The sequence below is a fragment of the Micromys minutus genome, assembly GCF_963924665.1.
Source record: "Micromys minutus genome assembly, chromosome: 29".
NCBI lineage: Eukaryota > Metazoa > Chordata > Mammalia > Rodentia > Muridae > Micromys > Micromys minutus.
In genome coordinates, this window is record NC_137964.1 from 18,707,543 (window position 1) to 18,730,738 (window position 23,196).

The following is a 23,196-nucleotide window of genomic DNA, read 5'->3' on the forward strand; positions in this document are numbered from 1 at the left end:
GGGTTGTTCACATTTGTACAAAACAACTATAAAGAAGAATTCTACTTTCAAGCTAACTAGACACGTAAGATGGCTGAGCAAGTAAAGGCACCTGCTGTCCAGCCTCACGATCTGAGTCTGGTCCTCAGGATCCATCCACAGGGAAGAAAGTGAGAATCCACACCCACAAGTTATCCTCTCACCTCCATACTTGCACCCTGGCATGTGTGCAAACTCCCACCCTATATATACGAAGGACATAATAAAAAAAATAAGTGGGAGTTTATTCCTACAGAGTACTTTGTGGTCCTCGGGGCTTGGGGAGGGCAGAACCTAGAATTTGGACTATGTGCTCCAGACAAGTGTTCTACTGTTGAGCAAGCCCTGGGCTTCCTTTTTCGTTTTTATTTCAAGGAAGTATCTTGGTGAGTTGTCCAGGATGGTCTTGTAGCCCAGGAAATCTGCCTGCCTCAGTCTCCTAATCGTTGAGGTGATAGGCATAGGGCATCACATCCACATCTAGCCTATATGAGTAAGTGTGGTGTGTGTGTGTGTGTGTGTGTGTGTGTGTGCATGTGCGTGTATGTGTGTATGAAGAGAACAGAATAAAGAGAAAACAAATGCTTCAGAATCTTCTAATTTAGATGAACGAGGCTAGAGGAGAGGTTCAGTGATTAAGAGCACGTGTTGTACTTGCACAGGACGCTGGTTTGGTTCTCACATTCACATCAAGCAGCTCACAACCACCTGTAATCACAGCTATAGCGCCCTCTTCCGGCCTCCACGAGCACCTGCACTCATGTGTACACACACACAAAGATACCAACACACGTATACAATTGAAGATAAGCATTTAAAAACTGGGTGAAAGAAACATGCCGGCTCGTATTTCCGCTCTAAGTTTGAGCGTCTGTAAATTTGAAAACTGCAAACATTCCATGTTTATGTAGGTATTGATGCATATGAAAAGAAGAGGAGGTTGGGAAGAAAGCTTAGCCAGTAAAGTGCCCGCCTTACATGCATGAGGACCTGAGTTTGATCTCCAGAACTCATGTCAAAAAGCTACATGTGGAGGCACGTGCTAATAACCCCAGCACTGGGGAGGCAGACACAGGAGAATCCATGGGAGTCACTGGCCAGCCAAATATTTTACTTTTTCTTCTGTTGCCGTGATAGGCCACTCCAACCAAGAGCAACTTGGAGAGGTAAGGGTTTGCTTAGAGTATACAGTTCATCATCAAAGGAAGCCAGGGCAGGAATTCAAGGTAAAGACCTGGAGGCAGGAACTGCAGTAGAGTTTATGGAAGAGCACTACAGGCTGGTTTGCTCCCCATGGCTTGCTCAGCAACCTTTCTTATACAACCCAGACCCACCTGCCTAGGGATGGCTCTACCCACAGTGGACCCACAGGCCAATATGATGAAGGCAATTCCTCGGTTTAGGTTTCTTCTTCCCAGGTATGTCTATTTGTGTTGTTATCAAAAACTGACTATGATACCATCCAAACCTATTTTTGGTGAGTTCTATCTAGCTGGCAGAAGACCCCAATCTCAAAAATCAAGGTAGACAGAACTTGAGAAATGGTACTCAAGGCTGATCTCTACCCTCTACATGCACATATGCACCCACACAAACACACTATGTTCTACACAGTGTTAATTCCAGACAATAAATGGAAACTCCCTGTGGTTCCTGTGTTGAGTGAGTAGCAAGCAGTCATAGGAGATGGGAAAAACAAGAGAAAGAGAAGAAAGGATATAGACAGCCTTATACAGAGGGGCTATGGGGATCCTAGCCCCACCCAGCAGACATAAGCACCTTCTGAAAAGACGTGATGTCAGTATTATTGAGGATACCAAGTACATAATTTGGGAAACTCTCCTATGTCGTATGTGGTGGTTTGAATATGCTTCCCTCAGGGAGTGGCTCTATTAGGAGGTGTGGCCTTGTTAGAGTGGGAGTGACCTTTTTGAAGGAAATGTGTCACCATAGGGGTAAGCTTTAAGGTCCTTTGCTTGAGCTCCACCTAGAGAGGAATAGGGCTTCCTCTTGGCTGCCTGCAGAGTCAGTCTTCCCCTGGCTACCTTCTGATCAAGGTGTAGGACTCTTGGCTCCTTCTCCAGCACCATGTCTGCCCGGATGCTGCCATGCTTTCTGCCATGATGATAATGCACTGAATCTCTGAACCTTTGAGCCAGCCCCAATTAAATGTTGTCTTTTATAAAAGTTGTCTTGACCATGGTGTCTCTTCACATCAATGGAAACCCTAAGACATCATGTATTATGTATGTAACATATGTCTAAGAAGATGCCTTTCTCCAGTGTCCCACTTTCTCACAAGATCCCTCCCTTGTCCCACAGGCTTCTGCCACTCCACTGCCATGCACCACAGGGCCCTCACTAGAACAGAGCCAGTGCCAGGGCTGTGTTCTTGAAACCCCCAGAATGTTAAGGAAAACAGACTCCAGGAACCTTGTTATAGTATCAAAATGTAGATTCATCCAAGGATCAATGGATGACTAGGCAGGAAAGAGTGAGGGAGCAAAAGTTCCCACTAACCTATGCTTCCAGTCTGCTGGGTAATTTCCAACTCCAATTTAGCCAATTCAATGCCTCATTCTCCCTCAGATTTGTTTAATGAGAAGTTAAAAAAAAAAAAAAAAAAAAAAAAAAAAAACTTCCCATGAAAGAATTGTAGCTTGAGGTGGCCTGTGTGGCCTGTAGCTCTTTTTAAACCCACACTGTACTCACTGACAGGACACTTCTGGCTAAAACACAGAAAGATATTCTGTCAATGGTGACAATCTTCAACTAGGTGGGGAAGCTGTCTCTATGGCCACCCACAAGCAGGAGGCTGTGAGAGAGTGGAGTGAGGGGGATGGTCCTCAACTGCTATGGTTTTGAATATGCAATGTAGCCCCTTCCCCATGAATAAAGGCTTGTGTATTCAATGTTTGGTCCTCAGCTGGTGGCATAAAAGCAGTACAGTAATCTCAACGTTGCATCAATGACCCCACTCCAACTTCTGCTCCATTTCTGTTTTGTGACTTTTAAAAAAATAGATTATGGGAAAGGGGGCTTATTTCACCTGACAAGTCAGAGTTACATCGTTATCACTGTGGGTTAAGGCAGGGGCCTTCAGTTACTCATACGACATCCACAATTAAGAGCAGAGAGAAATGAACGCATACATACTCACTTGCCCCCTTATGCTCAGCTTAACTTCTCCAATTAAACAGTTCAGGATCCCCTGCCAGGGAAACGGTGCCACCTACAGTGAGCTGGGTCTTCCCACATCAATTAACGTTTTAAGACAAACCCTGCAGTCAAGGCCATAGGTCAACTCATTGAAGACAATCCCTCATTCAAGCCGTCTTCCCAGGCGATTTTTAAGTTGACTAAAGCTGACAATGAAAACTAACCATCGCAGGAAGGTTCTAGAAACTTCATGAGGTAGGACCTGGCTAGCATGAACAGCTCACCAGAGGAAGGTCCCTTATGGTTAATTTTCTCTAGTTCTTTTTTTTTTTTTTTTTTTTTTTTTTTTTTTTTTTTACACTCTCTATACTTCCTGAGTGTTGTGAATGCTGCTCTGACTTGCCTACCCGGACATGGTGGTCTTCCATTTGAAACCATGATCCCAAATGATTTCTTTTTCTTTTTTAAGATGTTCCCTTAGGTATTGTGCTCAAAGCAGTAACAACAAAAAAGGGGAGGGGGGATATGCCAACACACCCAGCTCATAAAGGATGTCATAATGATTATCAGTGCCCAACATAACAAGTCCAGGTGCCATGCTACCTCTCTTCTTGGGACACATTAGGTCTATGTAAGAGAGCTTTCACATGAGGCAGCCCACAAAAATAAAAAGCAATTACACAAGACCTCAGAAGTTCGTCTCTCCCAAGACCCGCTCCGTAGCCTCGTGAACTGATGCTTGATAGCTGGTGATCAGAACCTCCCTGTCTGCTCTAAACTCCGAGCACATCTTCACTGCTGTGCCCAGAGCCCCAGAATGCTTGTCATAAAGTTGGAAGAGTCATAGCTCAGTGTTCACCTTGGCTAAAGAAATAAATAAATAAAAGAATGAATCTTCCACCAGAAAATAAATGGCCCTTCCGCCGGCAGAGAGTCTGGATTACCATCCTGAAGGACAAACATATCATCTCTACCAGTCAGCCCCGGGTCATAAAGTGCTTGTTTCTCTCACCCAGGGACCCCCCTCCCACTCGCACTTGGAGGGTAGTTATAATCCCTGCCAGATCCTGTAGCTACTAAAAAGGTACGTTCAGGTCCAGTTCAGAATGCCCAGGCCTGTTCGAAACAGCAGTACATTGTTTGTTTTATAACATTTCCAAGAATGGTGCAGGGGGTTGGAGGGAGGATCTTAGCAGGGAACCTATATAGGAGACAGCAGGGAAGAAGGGCCCAAAGCCGGCCAACAGTCTTTAGCACCATACAGAATTGCCGTAGCAAAAACCATTACTGCAAGAAAGTTTCTGCTTGCTCTAAGACTCTGAGAAATCATCTCCTAATTATTAATGAAATGGTGATCAGGGAGGAAAGGGAACCAGGTCCCTGGAACTGGTCGTACAGGTTGTGAGCTGCCTAATGTTGGTGTTACAAAGTTGAAACCATAGATGACTTACAAAGTTCATCATATTAGTAATCTCAAACTCTTCAAAGGTTACCTAAAATATGGCTGGGGATATAGCAACTTCACTGAAGTGTTTGTCTTAGAAGCATGACAGTCTGAATTTGAGCCTCAGAATCAGCTCATGGTGGCATGTTCTGGGGAGGCAGAAACAGAAGGACTGCTAGCAGTCACTGGATGGACAGCCTACTTGATGAGTTGCAGGCCAATAAAGAGACCTTGCTCAAGAAAACAAAGTATCTATAGCCTGAGAAGCAACACTTGAGGTTGTCTTCTAAATTCCAAGTGCACATGTACACTCATGAATAAACACCTGAAACACATGTGCACACGTGTGCATACACACACACACATACACACACACACACACACACACACACACACACACACACACACACATAAAAGCTACCTAAAACATGCAGATGGCATTGTCCAGTTCCTATGGCCAGGTGTGCTTACTGTAGACACCCCAAATTCCTAATGCAACAACCCAGGGGACTATGTCTTCATGTCCCTACAGAAGGGTTTCGGTCTGCATGGCTGAGAAAGCTTATTGGAGCAGATCAACTCATGGCAGTGGGAGTGGGCAAGGCTGTTCACATCATGGTGGACATAGCAGAAGGGCAAACAGAAACCAGTAGGTGGGTAACTTTTAATGGCTTACTCCTACTGACCTACATCTGCCAGCACGATATCCACTAAGGGTCAGACATCCTCCTAAAACAGCACCACAGATGGAGAATACAAACTCACAACATGAACCTGCAAAGGTAAGTAGAGCGTGTACTTACAAAGGGGCAGTGCTGAAGTTAGCTCTGTTGCAATGTAATGTTGCTATGTATTGTAATGCTAAGTGTGGTCCTCATGGCCTGGTTGCCCTGGAGATGAGAGTTCACACATAGACCCAAGTGACACTATGTGACCTTGTCCCCAAGTTATTTCTGATTAGTGAATAAAGATGCCAACAGCGAATAGATGGGTAGAAGAGATGTGAGCAGGGTTTAAGATTCCTGAGCTAAGGGGTTGAAGGAGAACCATGAAAGGGAGAAGAAGGTAAATAGAGGAGAAGCTGCCATGGGATACGGATCTTAAAATAATGGCCATGTGGATTGGATAAATGGAGTTATGATCATCCCAGATGAAACATGACAAATTATATAATGGGCTTATTGGCTGGGAATTAGTCATAATAACATAAAAAAAGATCTGCTCAGCTGTTGTGCTGATTAAGGCTTATTATAAATATAAAGGTTGTGTGTATCTTTTATCCGAGAATGAAATGGTCAAAGGTGAGGTAGAAGTCCCAGGTTGAAATTAAATATTTCTACAACAGCACAGTGCCTAGCATGCACAAGGTCCTAGTTTTGAAACACCCAAGCACCAAAAAAAAAAAAAAAAAAAAAAAAAAAAGTTATAATTATAAGGACTTTACTTTTTGGTTGAAATAGCTGTATAACAGAATATCTGAGGCTGGAGAGCACTTTCTGATCTCTCAAGGGACCCATGTTTAGTTCCCAGCATCAAAACTGGGCAGCTCACAGCCTATATCTCCAGCTCTCGGGATCTGGTGCCCTCTTCTGTCCTCCACAGTCACCTGCACACACATGCATATATTCATAGGCACACACACAAAAAGAGAGGCACCTACACACATGTAGCACACACATGTATATATACGTAGGCACAGAGAAAGAGAGAGAAATAAAAATACAATAAATCTTAAAATATAAAATACACTGACACATGTATATACTCACAGGTACCAGAAAGAAGACAAGGCCACAACACCTTCTCCTATTATAACCTTCTTATCAACCAAATGTGGTAAATTTATCAATATGTTCTCTTCTCTTTGAAGCCTTCCAATAAACTGCTGAACAGACAGCTCCAGGTAAGTGAATTGTTCATCTGCTTCTGCTCCCATCAATGTGCCAAGAATTACTTGTGTTTATATATCTGCAGTAATTGCAGTTAATTAAACACTACATAAACCAATGAGATGGTGAACATGAACAGAAAGCCGGGTCCATGAAAATGCAGTCAAATGATTAGATGGAAAGGCCAGTTATGAAACAAAGGCTTGTTAAGTATAGGTGAATTAACTGTTGGAGATGGGGCAGGGCGGTGGAATAATGTAACTCTAATGAGTCATATACTCGGGCTCCTTTTGTAAGTATTTTTAATTTTATCAAGTGGAATGAGAATATTCAATATAGTGAAAGGGGGGGGAAGGAAACGGTAAAAGAATAAGCTAGTGGAGAACATTTGAAATTCGAATCACCACGAAGCAAGGATTTCCCTCACACGCAAGCACTGTATATCTCACTCACAAACGTCCAAGAACAGGACAAAGCTTGGGCTACTCTTTGCCTCCCAACTATTCCTCCTACATTCTCAGTATTATGTTTCCCCAAAATTCCTAGAAGGGAGCCATCTTGGCTAGATAATGAGGTGGGTCTTTGGGTTTGGTAGTCAAAGGAACAAAACCCTCATAGACAGCATCAATGTTCCTTTAAAAGAGGCCAAAGGGCATTCATTCATCCTTTTGACTGCTGAGGACACACGGGTATCAACATGATCGTATGCTCCCAGTTTTCCACACTATGGAAAATAACTTCCTGTGGTTTATAAGTCAAACTGATAGTGGTGTTTTGTTATAGCAGTTCAAATGGACTAAGACACCATGCTGCATGGAGTCATCCTGTTGTGGTGACAAACCTGGGCTTGCTATGGAGACAGCAGGGCTCTTCTGATTCTTTGTCCTGCATCTATACAGCCTTTTATCAATAAGATGGTGACAAGGCCCCAGGGTACCACTCACCTCTCAGCCAACAGCCTCTGTTCAGAGATCATATATGGTAAACAGATGCTGTTCGTGTGTGTGTGTGTGTGTGTGTGTGTGTGTGTGTGTGTGTGTGTGTGTGTCTGCCTGTCTATCTGTCTCTGTATGTATGTATGTGTGTGGTCTGTGATTGTCTGTGTGTGTCTAAGGGTGTGTCTGTCTATGTCTTCTGTGTGTCTGTCTGTGTCTTGTGTCTCTGTGTCTGTATGTGTGTGTGTCTGTGTGTGCCTATGTGTGTGTTTGTATGTGTATGTGTCTGTTTGTGTCTATGTGTATGTGTGTGTCTATGTGTGTCTGTCTGTGTGTGTCTGTATGTCTATGTATATCTGTGTGCCTGTGTATATCTGCATGCCTGTATATTTGTATGCGTCTGTCTACCTGCATGCCTGTGTGTCTGTCTATCTGTCTGTGTGTGTGTCTATGTGTGTCTGTCTGTGTCTGTCTGTGTATATGTGTGTGTCTGTGTATGCCTTTGTATGTCTGTTTGTATATGTATGTGTCTCTGTGTGTATCTATCTGTGTGTGTCTGTCTGTGCCTGTGTATGTGTGTCTATGTGTGACTGTCTGTCTGTGTGTATCTATATGTTTTTGTATGTCTGTGTGCCTGTGTATGTCTGTGTGTCTGTATTTGTGTGTGTCTGTCTGTCTGCCTGCTTGTGTGTGTGCCTGTCTGTGTCTCTGTGTGTCTGTGTACTGTGTTTGTCTGTCTGCCTGTCTGTGTGTCTATCTGTGTGTGTCTGTGTATGTCTGTGTGTGTCTGTGTGTCTGTGTATGTCTTTGTGTCAGTGTATTTGTATGTGTCTGTCTTCCTGCCTGCCTATGCTTGTGTCTGCCTGTATATGTCTGTGTATTTGTATGTACCTGTCTTCCTGCCTGTGTGTCTGTCTGTCTGTGTATGTGTGTGTGTGTGTGTGTGTGTGTGTGTGCATGTGCCTCTCTCTCCCTTCCTTTTTCCTCTCCTCTATTTCTCTCTGTAATGTTGCAACTCAAACCCAGAACCTTCTACACACTAGATAACAGTTCTATCACTGAGCTACAATCCCTAACAATGCTCACCTTCCCCAGCTTGTCCTAGTACAGCCATGGATGCAGCCCACGAGGCCCTGATACTTCTTAGGCCAACTGTATAAAAACCACACATCGCAATGAGCGTGCAAACAAGATGGGTAATAGAAGAGAACTACCGATGGCCTGTCATCTTTACTTCCCTCGCCTCCTGGCCACACTCAAACAATTGTAGCTCTGCTGGTTCAAGAAAGTGCTGGTGAAATTCAGCACACTAATATGCACATGTAAAATGCCATGGATCTGTACCTGACACTTAGAAACAAAGACATGGACCAATCTGCAGTAGTTGCAACTTCTCCACAGTCCAAGCAAAACTCAATTTTATGTAGTAAACTGGTACTGATAGGAAAAAGCACTAAGAAACTACTTGGGGAAACTGATGCTGGTTTAGTCACTGCCAGTGTCATCAACTAAATCAACTTCACTCTCTAGATGTCTTTATTTCCTTGGGGTTTTAGGGGGCATTGCTTGTGTGAGGGAGAGGGGTGGATGGGTGGGTGGTGGTTTGTATATGCTTGGACCAGGAAGTGGCACTATTTGGAGGTGTGGCCTTGTTGGAAAGTGTGTCACTGCAGGTGTGGGCTTTCAGACTCTCCTCCTAGTTGCCTGGAGACCAGTTTTCTAGCTGCCTTTAGATGAAGATGAAGAACTCTCAGTTCCTCTGGTCTCACATCTGCCTGGATGCTGCCATGCTCCCAACCTTGATATTATTGAACTGAACCTATGAACTTGTAAGCCAGCACCAATGAAATGTTGTCCTTATAAGAGTTGCCTTGGTCATGGTGTCTGTTCACAGCAGTAAAAGCCTAACTAAGACAGGTTTTTGTTTTGTGTGTGTGTGTGTGTGTGTGTGTGTGTGTGTGTGTTTGCCCGAGATTTAATAAAAGTGTGGTTGTATCCAAAATGCAATAGGTCATGATGTCTGTTCACAGCAGTAAAACCCTAAGACAGTTTGGTGTGTATGTGTGTGTGTGTGTGTGTGTGTGTGTGTGTGTGTGTGTGTGAATAAGAGTGTAGCTGTACAATGGGACAGCATCCTAAGATGAATTTGGGCACTGTTTTCCCAGGATAAATTTCCATCCTAAACCCTCGTCCCGGGCACTCAGAGATACACTGTGTTACATAAGAACGGAGGCAATTAAGATAATTGCTGCCTGTTCCCACCTAGACGAAGCTTCCAGATGATTCTTACTTGGGCAGCATTTAAAGTACCATGGCCCCAAGTCAAGAAACAGCAATAAACAGGACTTAAGCCTCCCCTGCAGACGGACTCCACTATAAAAGACAAATAGAGACAACAAAGCGAGTCTGGCCATACAGACCCTGCCAGCTCTATACATAATATGGCTTTTGGTTGCTGTTGTTGTTGTTTTGAGACAGCATCTCATTGTATAATCCACACCAACCCTGACCTCCCTCTCCCCTTCCCCCAAATAGTCTTGGCTAATCAACATTCCATCCCCCTGCCTCAGCTGAGTGCAGTCAGGCATTTGCCATCACAAGAAGATTCCAACAATAGATTTTAAGAAAAATAAATGTATCCCCCAATCAGTATCCAAGGCAACCACACTCATCATAGACATTTTTTTCAGGCCACAAGGTCCATCCCACACAACGAAGTCATTTAGACAAAAGTTTGTCTCTGAACTCTTTCCCATCACTCCATACTTAGCCCCAACTGCCAATGAGAAGCACTCTAGGCTTGCCAATATGCAAAATGGCTTCCCAACCGTCCAAGTGCCTTCCCACCACCCCAGGCAGATTCTCCATCATCCAAAATGGCTTCAGGGAGGAGGGTAAGTGCCCACCAGGCCGTTCCTTACCATCCAGTTCTTCCACAGAGATATTCGCCAACTGTTCGCTGTCACTGCCTGCAGACAGAGATCGGTTGAGGTAATTCCCCTTGTACAACAAGCCAGCGGTTACATGGTGGAACGGCATCTTCTCCCTGTCCCGAAGAGAATGGGGGAGAAGGAGAGAAAGACAGCATCATTCATTGGTTTGTTCAGTTCCTCCTTAGTTCATTAGAGGACCGTCTCTATTTTCCAGATGGCAAGGTTACATCTCCAGGACAGGTGTGATGGCTCAGTGGATAGGAATACTTGCTTCTAAGCCTGGCAACTTGAGTGTGACCCCTGGGAATCAGAGGATGGAAGGAGAGAATGCAATCCTGGAAATGCCCTCTGACCTCTGCCCTCATGCACACCTCCACACATCACGTGCATGTGAGTGTGTGCGTACACACACACACACACACACACACACACACACACACACACACTAAAAGAATGAATGTAAAATTGCATTCTAGAGGGAACTTCAGAGTATTTACAGGATCTCCGCTACCTAAATAACTCCTAATTGATTTTGGGGTCCCCCGCTTCCCAATTTACCACCTCATTTCTCCCATTTCATTGTACATTTGAACCGTGATGCCCTCGTAAACCCCAGAAAACATGAAGAACACCAAGCTGCTCCTTTTTTATTTTTGTGTTATTTTTGTTGTTGTTGTTTGCTTTGCTTACTTCCTTATCTCTCTTGTTTGCTTTTGTTTTTGTGGCACTATGGGGCTGTACTTAGTTATTGTACAAATAACCAGCAAGCATTCTGCCGTTGAGCTGGTTCGCCAGCCCTTTTGCTCTTTAGACAGTCCTGCTAATTTTCCCTGGCTGGCCTCGAACTCTATAGCCTAGGCTGTGCCCACTAAGTCGCTTGGGCTGGCCTTCATCCTGCAGCCCCAATTCAGCTTTCTGAGTAGCCAGGACTGCAGACCCACTCCATCACCACTAGACCATAGGAATAAAAACACCATCTGCTCTCTTCCTGGGCCTCAAATATTATCACTTCATGGAAGAAAGCCCTGAGCATCCCAGAAACGTTGACCTATCCGGCACCAGGACATGTTGGCTATGCTCGAGGGAAGCTGTAAATAGGTCACATTCTTCAGGGAAAGCAGGTTTCCCAGACACACAAGAAAGAGAAAGCAACACAGAGAATCTTGAACTGTTTTAATTGAGAATGTAGGGGACAGGGAAGATGCCCCAATGGGGAAGATTACTTCTTAGCAGGCTTGAGGACCTGAGTTCAAATCCCCAACATCCTTGTAAAAGCTGGGCAAATCCATGTGTGTGTGGCTGTCAGCTCAGGATGTGGGCGATGGGATGGAGACAAAAGGACAGCAGAAGCTCACTGGCTGCCACCATGGTTCCTGGTTCAGTAAGAGACCATGTCTCAAGGGATAAGGCAGTAGATGACAGATTGGGACACCTGATGTCCCCCCCCCCGCCTTCTCATGGATAATTTGCACCTTTTCACACATACGAACCAAGAAAATAAAATTTAAGTTTCAAAGCTGACCCCAAACTCACAACATAACCCAGGCTGGGTTTGAACTTGAAGATTCCCTGGCTCAGCCTTCTGAGTGCTGAGGTTACAGGGAGATGCCACCACACCAAGCCCCAAGGTTTCACAACCCCATGCATGCAGCAATGTGCAAGACGAAGACCCGATCCTGAGATGACGAGATCATTTTCAGAAATGGTTTTCCAGGAAAGGAAGCAACACCTCAAGGGGTTCAAGAATGAAGAGACTTAAGACACTCAAATAGAATCAAAGACTCCTCGAGACTAGATTCACTATCTGCCCAACCAAAGCCCTGCCATGACTGGGGCAGGTCTCCCAGAAAAGGAGAGATAGCTCAGTGGGTAGAGCACTTGCCTTGCCAACATAGAGAATTCAGATTAGTCCCTAGAAAACACACACACACATACACACACACACACACACACACACACACACACACACACACACACACACACACGCCTCAAGTTCTCCCCCCAACAGACCTACTGTGAGATGCTTATTTAAACTCCATGGTAGAAGGAGTAAATCTCCTTCCAGCACAAGCTGAAGGCCTTGGTCCTACAGGAGAGAAATGCTTCCCCACACATCCGCTACTCTCTGGGTAAGTCACCTACAGAATCCTTTTTGGCACTAAAGTTTGCATCTGCGAGGTTAAACTCTGGGTCCTCTGTGAAGTACACATACAAGACAAAACAGACACCTCAGTGTGAATCCCCAAAAATTACTGTCCAAAGCCCTCAGACCTTGCTCACTTAAAGAATCCAAATGAGGACCGGCATGTGATCTGAGCACTCTGGGATATGAAGTCATCTGAGAGTCTAGAGAATTGATAGTTTGAAGCCAGCCTGGGCTTTATGATGAAATAAAGAGTAAAAAGAGAGAGAAGGAGATAAAGAAAGGGAAGAGAGAAGGAAGGACAAGAAGCAGCAAAGAGAAAAAGGAAGAAAAGGAAAGAGAAGGAGGAAGATGAAGAGCAAAAGGAAAGAGGGAGAAGGGGAGGAGGAAGAGGAGGGAAGAAGAAGAGAAGGGAGAAGGAAGAGAAAGAAGGAAGAGGAGGAAGGGAGGAAGAGGAGAAGGGAGGAGGAAGAGGAGAGAGGAGGGAAGGGGAGGAGGAGGGAGGAGGAAGGAGAAAGAGGACAGAGGAGAAAGAGAAAGTGGGAGGAAGAAGGAGGAAGGGGGAGGAAAGAGGAAGAGGTGGATGGAGGAAGAGGAGGAGGGGAGGAAGAGGTAGATGGAGGAAGAGGAGTCGGAGAAAGAATGAGTAGAAAAAGAAAGAAGAAGGAAACAGAACTAGAGCAACGTTCCCTGGCCATGGCAAGTCATCTTTCCCTCTGACAGGACAGACAGACCCAGGCAGCCAGCTGCACGTCCTCCCCCTTCCCCTTCAAGTCTAAGACATGTCACCGGGGATTGCTGCTTGGCTTGGAGCTGCTGTAGAGTCTAACAATGAAATCCCTAAGAGGAAGACTTGACCAGAGCACAAAGCCACTTAGAGGGGAAAAGAAAAGAAAAGAAACAGTTCGGCTGCTCGGGCGACAGAGAGTTATTTAGATTCTTCAGCCCCAGATGAAGCACCAGGCACTTCCATCCGGATGCCAAACCCTCTTTTCAAATTCAAAATGTCTAAAACTGAATTAATCATCTGCCCACAAAATAGGTTGCGCTTCCTGACTTCTCTATTTCTATCAGAGGTGCTGTTCACTCATCATAGCCCTCACCAAAGCTCTGGGCTCCAAAAAACGTAAAACAGACCATAAGGAAGAGGCTGGAACCGACTGTCAGCCTCCCTTCACTCTGTGCGTCACTAAGCAAAACGGATAGCCATGGGAAGACCGCAAACGGGTCACTGGTTGCAATCTCTGGGTAAGCAGGCGGAGACCTTAGTATTTGAGGATGGAGATCTGAGTGCAGCCCTTAGAGAGCACCTGAAAAAGCCAGGCATGGTGGCCTGTGCCTGTAATCCCAGAACTGGGAAGCGAAGACAAAAGGCTCTCTGCTCCCTTGAAGCTAGCTGCTGGAGCCCTCTTGGCTGAACCAGGAAGCTCCAAGAGAAAGTGAAAGACCCCATCCCAGTGAAACCTAAGATTGACTTCAAGCCTCCACGTGCACACATGCATGCGCACGCCCATACATGCATGTGCACTTGCACACAGGAACACCACGCATCTGCCAACGCGTGGACATACACACATAAATATTCACACACCGGTTTAAAACATTAATGACTGGGCATGCGTAGTGCTCCAGGATGGCGGACCCTGCAGGATGGTGACCCTGAGTATTGAGACCCTGCAGCGATGTTAAGCGGGGGGGGGGGGGGGGGGGGGGGTTTAGGCCCCGAGCTACTGGGAACTGGCAAAAAAAAAAAAATGGATTCCCACCGCTAGCCGTGTGGGGCACTGTGGGTGCTGTGGGACTGGTGTGGGCCACGGACTGGCGGCTGATCCTGGACTGGGTGCCTTATATCAATGGCAAGTACGAAGGACGATTAGGCAGCCCTCTCCCTCACCACAGGACTCAACGGTAGCACATGCCAAGGCCTCAGAAACAGCTTAGTCCTGTGGAGGACACAGGAAATCTGCATCGCTCCGGGGGCTCTCTTAACGGTGCAGCATTAAACCGAGTTATTACACCTCAAAAAAAGTGAATGACTGGACACTAATACAGAGAAGGTACTGCTGTTGGTCCTTATCAAGGAAATGTCATCAACAAATCATGCCAGACTCCCACAGATCTAACCACAGATAGTGTAGGGGAAGGCAGTTTTCTTCAGGTAGGTTATGATCATTGGCTGTTCAGAGCAGAGCCTGCCGTGTCATCATGGTAACAATATAAGCCAGAAAAGGGATAATAGCTAAGGCCAACTTAAAGGGATGGCTAGTGTAAAGAGAGAAGAGCTAGTCACATGACCCTCGGGTGGAGTTCCAATCATCATTCCTTCCTGCATCACGACTGCACACCGTCTTGGGAGATGCTGGGATACAGAGAAGGAAGGCTCCAGAGGGCACACTCCATGCAGTTGCCAACCATAGCCGGCAGGACCTCAAGGCGATTCGGCTAATCTCCGAGTCACTCAAACTGCTATAAGTAATCGTCCATCTTTGCCTCTCATTGGCTCACAGGCTAGATTTGCATTGCAAACATTACTTTCATGTGTCATTGTACCACATGTAGGACGAATGGCTGTGTGCTTGTGTCCCCAGGAAAAGTCATGCAGCACACGAAAAAGGAGCACAAGACCCCTTTCCTTGGGAAATAAGATGAGCCACATTCTTTTCTGTCCTCCGGGTCAGTTTTCAGAACAATCGGGAGTCACAGAGAGAACGAGGTATAAGACTTAGGACTGTCTAGAAATGAAGCCCACACCTGACTCTTGGGGGGCATGCGTCAGTGGAGAATGGGCTAAAGTTTCTGGTTGTCTAACCCTGCAGTTTTCAAGCCACGTGTATTTCAGAATAATTATAAAGTTGCTTAAAACATTTAGAAGGTGGGGGTGGCATTAAAAAGAACAAACAAACAAAACAAAATGAAACAAACAAACAAACAAAAAAACGTTGGTTATGCAATCCTCTAGTGAGAACTTTGTAGATAGCCAGGCAGCAAGGGCAGAACACGGACATACTTTCTTTTCATTAAGCTTGTCAGCAAGAGCCTGAGTTCAATCCCCGGCTCCCCACGTTGTGGAAGGATAAAACTGACTCCCCCAGGTCATCCTCTGATTTACACACACAGGCTGCGGCATTCGTGCACCTACAGACATGACAAACGCATCTTATTTTAAGTAAAAAGACGTCCCTCCATGGCACCCTGGCTGGTTATTTCTGAGGGTGTTATCATTGCCATCAGTATCAGCAGCAATGGGGCTGGGGACACAGTGTAGCTCCAGGCTTTCCATCAGAGAGATGGGATTCTTCATTTAATAAAAAAATGTTTAAAAAAATGAATGAATGACATATTTCATGGCTAGCCAGGGTAAAGAAGAGCTGACGTGGTGAAGAAAGTCTAATGTGGCATGGGTATTATCACTTAGGATAAGGTGAGTACACATGTCCAGCCGCACAGGCGTGTGCTGTCCAGAGAGAGTCCCAGTGGACGGTCTTCACAATAGCCATACACATGACTTTGACTTTGGTGGCTTCTGAAGTTACATCTCAAAGGGCTGATAAGGAACTTTTTTTTAGCCAGATAAGATTATTGGGTGGTCCCTGATGTCCAATGGGTGGGAACAGAGTTGATGAGGAAAATTTCAGGGTCCTAAGGGTTTGGAAAGAGGGGTTTATGGTGTTTCTTGCTATAAACAAATGCCCAGTCTTATCTGCGAGGTTTCCAAGGAATCTCAGTTCTACACCCAGGAAAGGAATCAGAATAAAGTTGAAGGCCCTCTATCGTCAGACCTTAACCATAACTTGTTGCTATTTCTTTTGTTTGCTTGTTTATTTTCTGATTTTTGGTTTTTGGGATCTTTTCATTTTTATTTTTGGTTTTGTTGTTGTTTTGGTTGGTTGGTTGGTTGGTTGGGTTTTTTTTTTTATTGTTTGTTTTTTTTTTTTTTTTTTTTGCTTTCAGAGCTCTATTTTTTTAATATTCTTTTTTTTTGGTTTTTTGTTTGGTTTTGTTTGTTTGTTTTTCATTGATATTTCAACACTGATTTGAAAATAACTTCTCTGCAAACAGATTGTCACTTCTGTGTTAGCTACCTTCACAGAAAATACTCACGCCTCACTGGGCTGGGATTCTTGAGTCTCAGCCGGTGAAACACTTCAACCAGACTTTAGAATAAAGGATTCCTCTGCCCCTTTTCATGTCCCCTTAATTTTTCCAGTCCTATGTCACTCGACACCGAATCGAGGATCTAAGTACCTGTTATTTTATCCCGTGTTTAAGTCTTTGTAAATCTGACGAGATAGCTTGCCTGATCCTCTCTAATTGTCTTAATGGGAACGAGACTCATTAAGGGTTGTACTGAAACTAAAGGCATTTCCTCCCCAGCAATGTGGATTGCTTGAGTTTCTTTGTGTTTGGGAAATGGCCTGCTATCATCTTTTACCTGGATCTTTGAAGCTTCAGATTCGGCACACAGCCTTTTATAGGTAAAGAAATAAAGACGGTTTATTACTTTCTTGGGGTGGGGGGGGGGAGAGAGAGCGAGAGGGAGAGACAGAGAGACTGGTGAATTTATCTCTGATGGCTCATTTTCTTTGTCAACTTGATGGGATTCAGAATCGCCACAGAAACAAACCCCTGGGCGCATCTGTGAGGAAGTTTCTAGACTGTGTTGAGGAGGAGGACTCATCCTGAATAATGGCAGCACCATCCTATGGGGCGTGGTTCTGTACCGAATAAAGTGGAGGAAGCCAGCGGAGCACCATCACCAGCCTTCCCTTGCCTCCACTCAGAGGAAGGAATGTGAGTAGTCTCACTGCCCTGCCTCCGTTTCTCCTGCACCCTCAGGCTGTGAGCCAAAATAAACCTTCCATTCCTTCTGCGGCTTTTGTTAGAGCTGAGAGAAAAGTGAATAATACAGGACCAAATCCACACCCAAAGGTCAGCCCCGAACACAAAAGTATTTTGTGGCAAAAACTGGTCACCAGGAAATCGGGCTTGTGACTACAGTATAGTTTTGGCCTCTGATACAAACCGAAGCAGCTCACCAGTCAGGTACACCTTCATGTCCCTTAGCGTTTGCCCCCAGAATGTTGAAAGTCTAGTGGGAACGAAACATCATGAGTACACCATCCTTAGCAACAATTAAAACTTCGTTCGTGACTGGACCATCCTGTGGTAATAAGACTAAAACAATGTTCAAGACGGGGGGGAAATGTTGGCTTGAGGAACCAGAAAAGCAGCTACTGCTATGAAGGGCTAAATTTCACTCCAGATGCCTAAGGAAACCAGGGCTTTAAGATGCTCTCCTTAGCCAAGAAGACAGCTATGGTCCATAAGCGAAGTCTAACTTTCCTTTAAAGTGAAAACGTGAAGGGCTCATCCTCATGCAGAGAGCAAGGGTAAAATCCCACCCTAAACGTCAGTGTTGTGGCTTGAACGGATGTGTTTCCTCCTGTGCCTCAACCTCACAGCCAACAAGAAGTAGGAAGAGGGAAAGGCCTTGGGGTGGGGAGATGGTTCAGCTCATTCAGGGCTTGCCAGGCAAGCATGGGGGCCTGGGTTTGATTCTCAGAACTCACTCGTCTTTTTAGAAGGGGGGAGTGGTAGACACAACTGGGCACAGTAATGGCTTCTATAATCACAATACTGAGGAGGCAGAGACAGAAGAACTGTGAGGTTCACTGGGCAGCCCCCCCACCCCCCGAGCTGAACCAGTGAGTTCCTGGTTCCATGAGAAACCCCGCCTTAAAACATTAGGTGGAGAGCAACCCAAGGAGAAAGTCAACTCTCTCCTGCACACACATACAGGAGGAGAAGACAAAGCGACAAGGTGCCATCTTGGAAATGGAGACCAGTGCCCACCAGATACCAATTCCTCTGGCATCTGGATTTTGGGCTTCCTGGACTCTACAAATGTAGACCATGTTTCTGTCATATATTAATCATTCAGACTCAGATATATTGTTATAGAAAGAGAAATCAAATAAGGCAGTATGGTTTTGTGGATAAAAATCGAAATTTTCTGATCCAAGACAATATTATGGGGCTGAGGAGATGACTGAGTTGGTAACGTGCTTGCCTCGCAAACAGGACAATCTGAGTTCAATCCTCGGAACCTGTCTTTACAAAGCAAGTGCGTTGGCATACTTGCAATCCAATGGAGGACAGAAACCAATGGAGGCCTGGGGCTCACTGGCTAGCCAGCCTACTTGGCAAGCTACAGGGCAGTGTAAGATCCTGTCCCAAAAAGGAAAAAAAGGTGGCTAGCATCTGAAGAATGAAACCTGACGTTGTTCCCTCAGGCCTCTCTGCACATGTGTGCATGGACACACACATATGCTCACACACAGAGAGCACATGCACCACATGCACTCACATACATACACAGCGCTCATACTCACACTCATACACTCCCACAAAGAGCGCACACACTCACACACACACACGCACATGGTTCACATGTACTGACACATATACACATGCAAGCATTCACACACACACAACTCACACACAAATATACATATACACTCATACACAGAGAGAATACACACCACATACGTAGTCACATGCACTCACACACACACACACACACACACACACACGCACACACCCCACAGGCATGCAAGCACTCACACACCACACACACATGCATACATAAATATACACACGTACGAACACACATACATACACACACAAGCACTCACACATACACAGTCACACACACACATCCCATTACCACAGCCACCACACACACATACACACATACAATCACACACACATGATTTTCTTCTTCAGAAACTGTTATACTTGAGGCCTATGTGGGCCTTTATCAGCCAGAGAAGTTCCTGTTAATTGTCAACTTGACAAACTCTGGAATCAATCACCTGAGAACGGCCTCTCAGGATGTCTGTGAAGGGCTGGTTATCTTGGCTGCATTCACTGATGTAGGAAGACTCATCTTTGCCTGCAGGTGGACCCATCCCAGGCAGCTGGTCGGGGACTGCAGTGAGCAGAGAAAGGAGGCCGGACAGCAGCAAGAAGCTAGTGATTGCTTTCTTTTCTAACAGTGTGTGTCCCGTGAGCAGCTGCTTTGAGCTCATATTGCCTTGAATCGTGGACTAAAAGAAACCCTTTCTCTCGTAGGTTGCTTTTGGTCAGAGTGTTTTAACACAGGAAGAAACTGGCTTTGTGGGCTGTCTTAGGACAAGGTCTGTAAGCCTTGTCACTCGGATGTGTAATGACGAGCATCACCGAAAATATTAAATAAGATGTGGCACAGAGAGCTGTTAGGTATCACCGGTGGTTATTTACCAAGTGTGAGCCAGAGGCACTTCCTTTTACACAGCTTTCCCATTAACCTGCCCTCCCCATCTGAATGGCTGCTCTGCACTCAGATCCGGGATAACAGGCTCCCTTACTCAGCCCTGCAGCCAGGAATCATGGAAGACCTACTGTGAGCAGGAACTATGGACTGTCCACTGATCAAATGGCATCAAACCTCCCCCTTCCTCTAAAGGAGTATTCCTCAACCTGTGGGTCACTATATCCCTAAGACCATCAGAAAAGGCAAATGTTTACATTATGAATCATAACAGTAGCAAAGTTACAGTTATGAAGTAGCAACAAAAATAACTTCATGGTTGAGGGTCACCATAACGGGAGAAACCGTATTAAAGGGTCACAGCATTAGGAAGGTTGGGGACCACTGCTGTGATGTATGGAAATCTCTCTTCCTCTGCCACATGAGTCTGAACCCTCCTCAAAGCCCCCCCCAAGATGCTGGCTGGCTGTGACATGATCATCTCGTTGAATAATATCTTATTGAAATATCTGCCTCAGTGTTCCCCTTGAGCCCCAAACCTAAAATGTTTTACTAAGAATTCTACAAGGGGAAAAAAGGTCCTGGGTGTATTGGGTGGAAGATGGCACAGTCTGGGCTATAAAGAGGGGTGCTAATGGGTCACAGAAGAGGGTGTGTGTGTGCCACCATGCTGAGGGGACATGTATGAGAACCAGGCTTCTGGAGCTGAGGGATGCTGGCAAGTACTGGGGTGTCATGACAAGAGGGCTGCTTGGATCGATGTTCTGTGGTTGTCTTGCTTTTGAATATTTTTTTATAATTATATCCTACTGTATTTTACTAACATGTCAGTCTACCAGGACTAAAACTTCAAAAATATTCATTTCTTTGCAAACACCTCAAAAATGCTGCTCTTTAAGCTAAGCAGATTTCTGACGATGGGAGTTAGGGAAGGAGAGGGAAGGAAGAAAAGGATAGAGAGAGACAGGGAGTAAGAGACTGGAAGAAAGGGAGGGATGGAGGGAAGGAGAGAGACAGGGAGTAAGAGATTGGAAGGGAGGGAGGGAGAGAGGGAGGGAGGGAAGGAGGAAGGATGGGTAGATGGATGAAAAGAAGGAGGAAGAAAAGTTGGAAACGGAAAAGGAGGAAGAAAAATGAAAAGGAGGATGGAGAAGGGGAGGAATGATAAAATCATCTCAACACTTGTTAACTTGACCCTTATCAAACACCTTTTTCAATGTCTTAGATGTGGTTTTTTGTGCTCCTGGAGCAGGGGTGGCGACTGCACCGACCTGAGATTCCCAGCCTCACCTTAGCAACTTAACACAATGAGGCAGGGTCAGTTTTGCACTGTAAATGTTGAAGAGCACTCTACTGTGGGCCTTTGCCAAACTCCCAAGAAATATCCATCAAGGCACACAAAAACAAACCGCAGCCGAGCCAAGGTACCAAAGACACTTTCACTACCTCATCAACATAGTGAGGGTTAGAGCCACAAACTGTGGCCGTGAAGACAGAGAAAAAAATAAGTCAATTATTAAGTAGACACACAAGAGTAGCGCACAGGTGCTCACACACACATACACACACACACACACACACACACACACACACACACACACACACGTTATGTGCATGAGGCTGAGGCAGGAAGATATAGAACTAGCTCCAGGCATCAAGAGGCCCTAGGATGAATGACTGCAGAGATTTAGTTTTTAATCTCTGGATGTTTACATATGTATGCATTTGTGTGCATGTGTGCATGTATACACCTGGCCCCGTGTATAAGCAGAATTCAGAGGACAGCCTTGGGCATCCTTGGGCATCAGTCCCTGCTTTCCACTTTGACACAAGGTGTCTTATTGCTCAACTTTGTACATGTCAGGCTACCTGGGAAGTCTCCTGTCTCTGCCTCCCATTTTCCAAAAGGAAGGCTGGGTTGACAGACACATGTACGAGGTCCAGCATTATGTGGGTTCTCGGGCTCCAAATTCAGGTCCTTATGCTCACATGGCAAGCACTTTACCCTGTAAGATATCTATCTATCCAAAATGATTATTTGTCTTGTATGCCTTTCAATTAAAGAAGCACTACAGAAGACCTCATATGACCAAAAGAAAAATTATTATATATTATATATTGTATATTGTATATTATATAGTATATGTATTATTTTATTGTCATTAATATATTTCAGGTTTAATATTATACATATTTATTTTATATAACTTATTTTTATATAATATACTATTGTATATACATATATATCCTCTTCAAAGAAGATTTATTATGGGGACAAGAAGACCTGATCTTATTCGAGCAGAGATATCTGACAGCAACTAGATACTGGGCATTTGCCTAAAAACTTATAAAACAATGTTGTTCCCTCATTAAAGCCCTGCTGCAGCATGCCAGTTGGCAAATACCAGGTTTGGACAGGCCTCAAGTCAAGCAAGAATGAGTAAGCAAAAACACGCTATCGTGAGGGTCTGCGTCGGCATTGCCCTCCTAGGAGGAGGAAAGGCAGACCGTCAGCAGCCATGACACACCAGCAAGAAGTTACAGGACTCATTTTTTATATGAGAGAGACAGAGAAGCTATGCAACAAGAATGCAAATCTTTTTAAAGGACTTATTTTTCATTTGCATGCTTACGGGAGAGGGAATACTGAATGTCAGCGTGGGTGCTTGTGGACGCCAGAGGCAGGTGAGCTCCTCGAGTTGGACAGTTGTGAGAACTGAACCTGGGTTCTCTGTTAGAGCAAGGACTCTTTTTTTTTTTTAAAGAATTATTTATTTTATGTATGTGAGTACACTGTCGCTGTCTTCAGACACACCAGAAGAGGGCATCAGATCTCATTACAAATGGTTGTGAGCCACCATGTGGTTGCTGGGACTTGAACTCAGGACCTCTGGAAGAGCAGTCAGTGCTCTTAACCACTGAGCCATCTCTCCAGCCCAAGCAAGGATTCATAACCGCTGAGCCATCTCCCCAAGCCCCTGGTTTTTTTGTTTGTTTGTTTTGTTTTGTTTTCCTGTGGCAGGGTCTTGCCGGGTTACCAGATAGATCTAGAATGCTCTAGATGGAAAGAGCCTGCATCAATTCACCATTCTCCTGCCTCAGCCTCCTGAGTACTGGGATTACAGGCATGCACCACCATACCCAATTTCTACTGGGAGTTTTAAAGCAATGCAACATAGTTCTAGGTGATGGTTCAGTGGGTAAACTCACTTGCTGCCAAGTGTAAGGCCCTGAGAGTTCAACCTCAGGAACCAGTGGTAGAAGGAGAGAGCCAGCTCCTACAAGTTGTCCTCTGACCTCCACATGTATACTATGATTCCCACACATACTACACACATGCCACACATATACACAGAGCAATAA

General features: G+C 45.1%; 1 protein-coding gene and 1 pseudogene across 2 annotated transcripts in view; one reads left to right on the forward strand and one right to left on the reverse strand.

The window, feature by feature from the left end:
* CALN1 (calneuron 1) overlaps window positions 1-23,196 on the reverse strand; it is a gene marked incomplete at both ends in the record, with an annotated part of 419,834 nt that overhangs the window by 322,550 nt on the left and 74,088 nt on the right. Inside the window, one exon of the mRNA XM_080940491.1 lies at window positions 10,367-10,487. Within this exon, the coding sequence (XP_080796617.1) occupies window positions 10,367-10,487 (121 nt within the window). The remainder of the gene's footprint in view (window positions 1-10,366; window positions 10,488-23,196) is intronic.
* LOC308439239 (cytochrome b-c1 complex subunit 10-like) lies at window positions 11,700-14,398 on the forward strand (annotated as a pseudogene). The gene is made up of 2 exons: window positions 11,700-11,759; window positions 14,241-14,398. The product of its transcript is annotated as a cytochrome b-c1 complex subunit 10-like (transcript).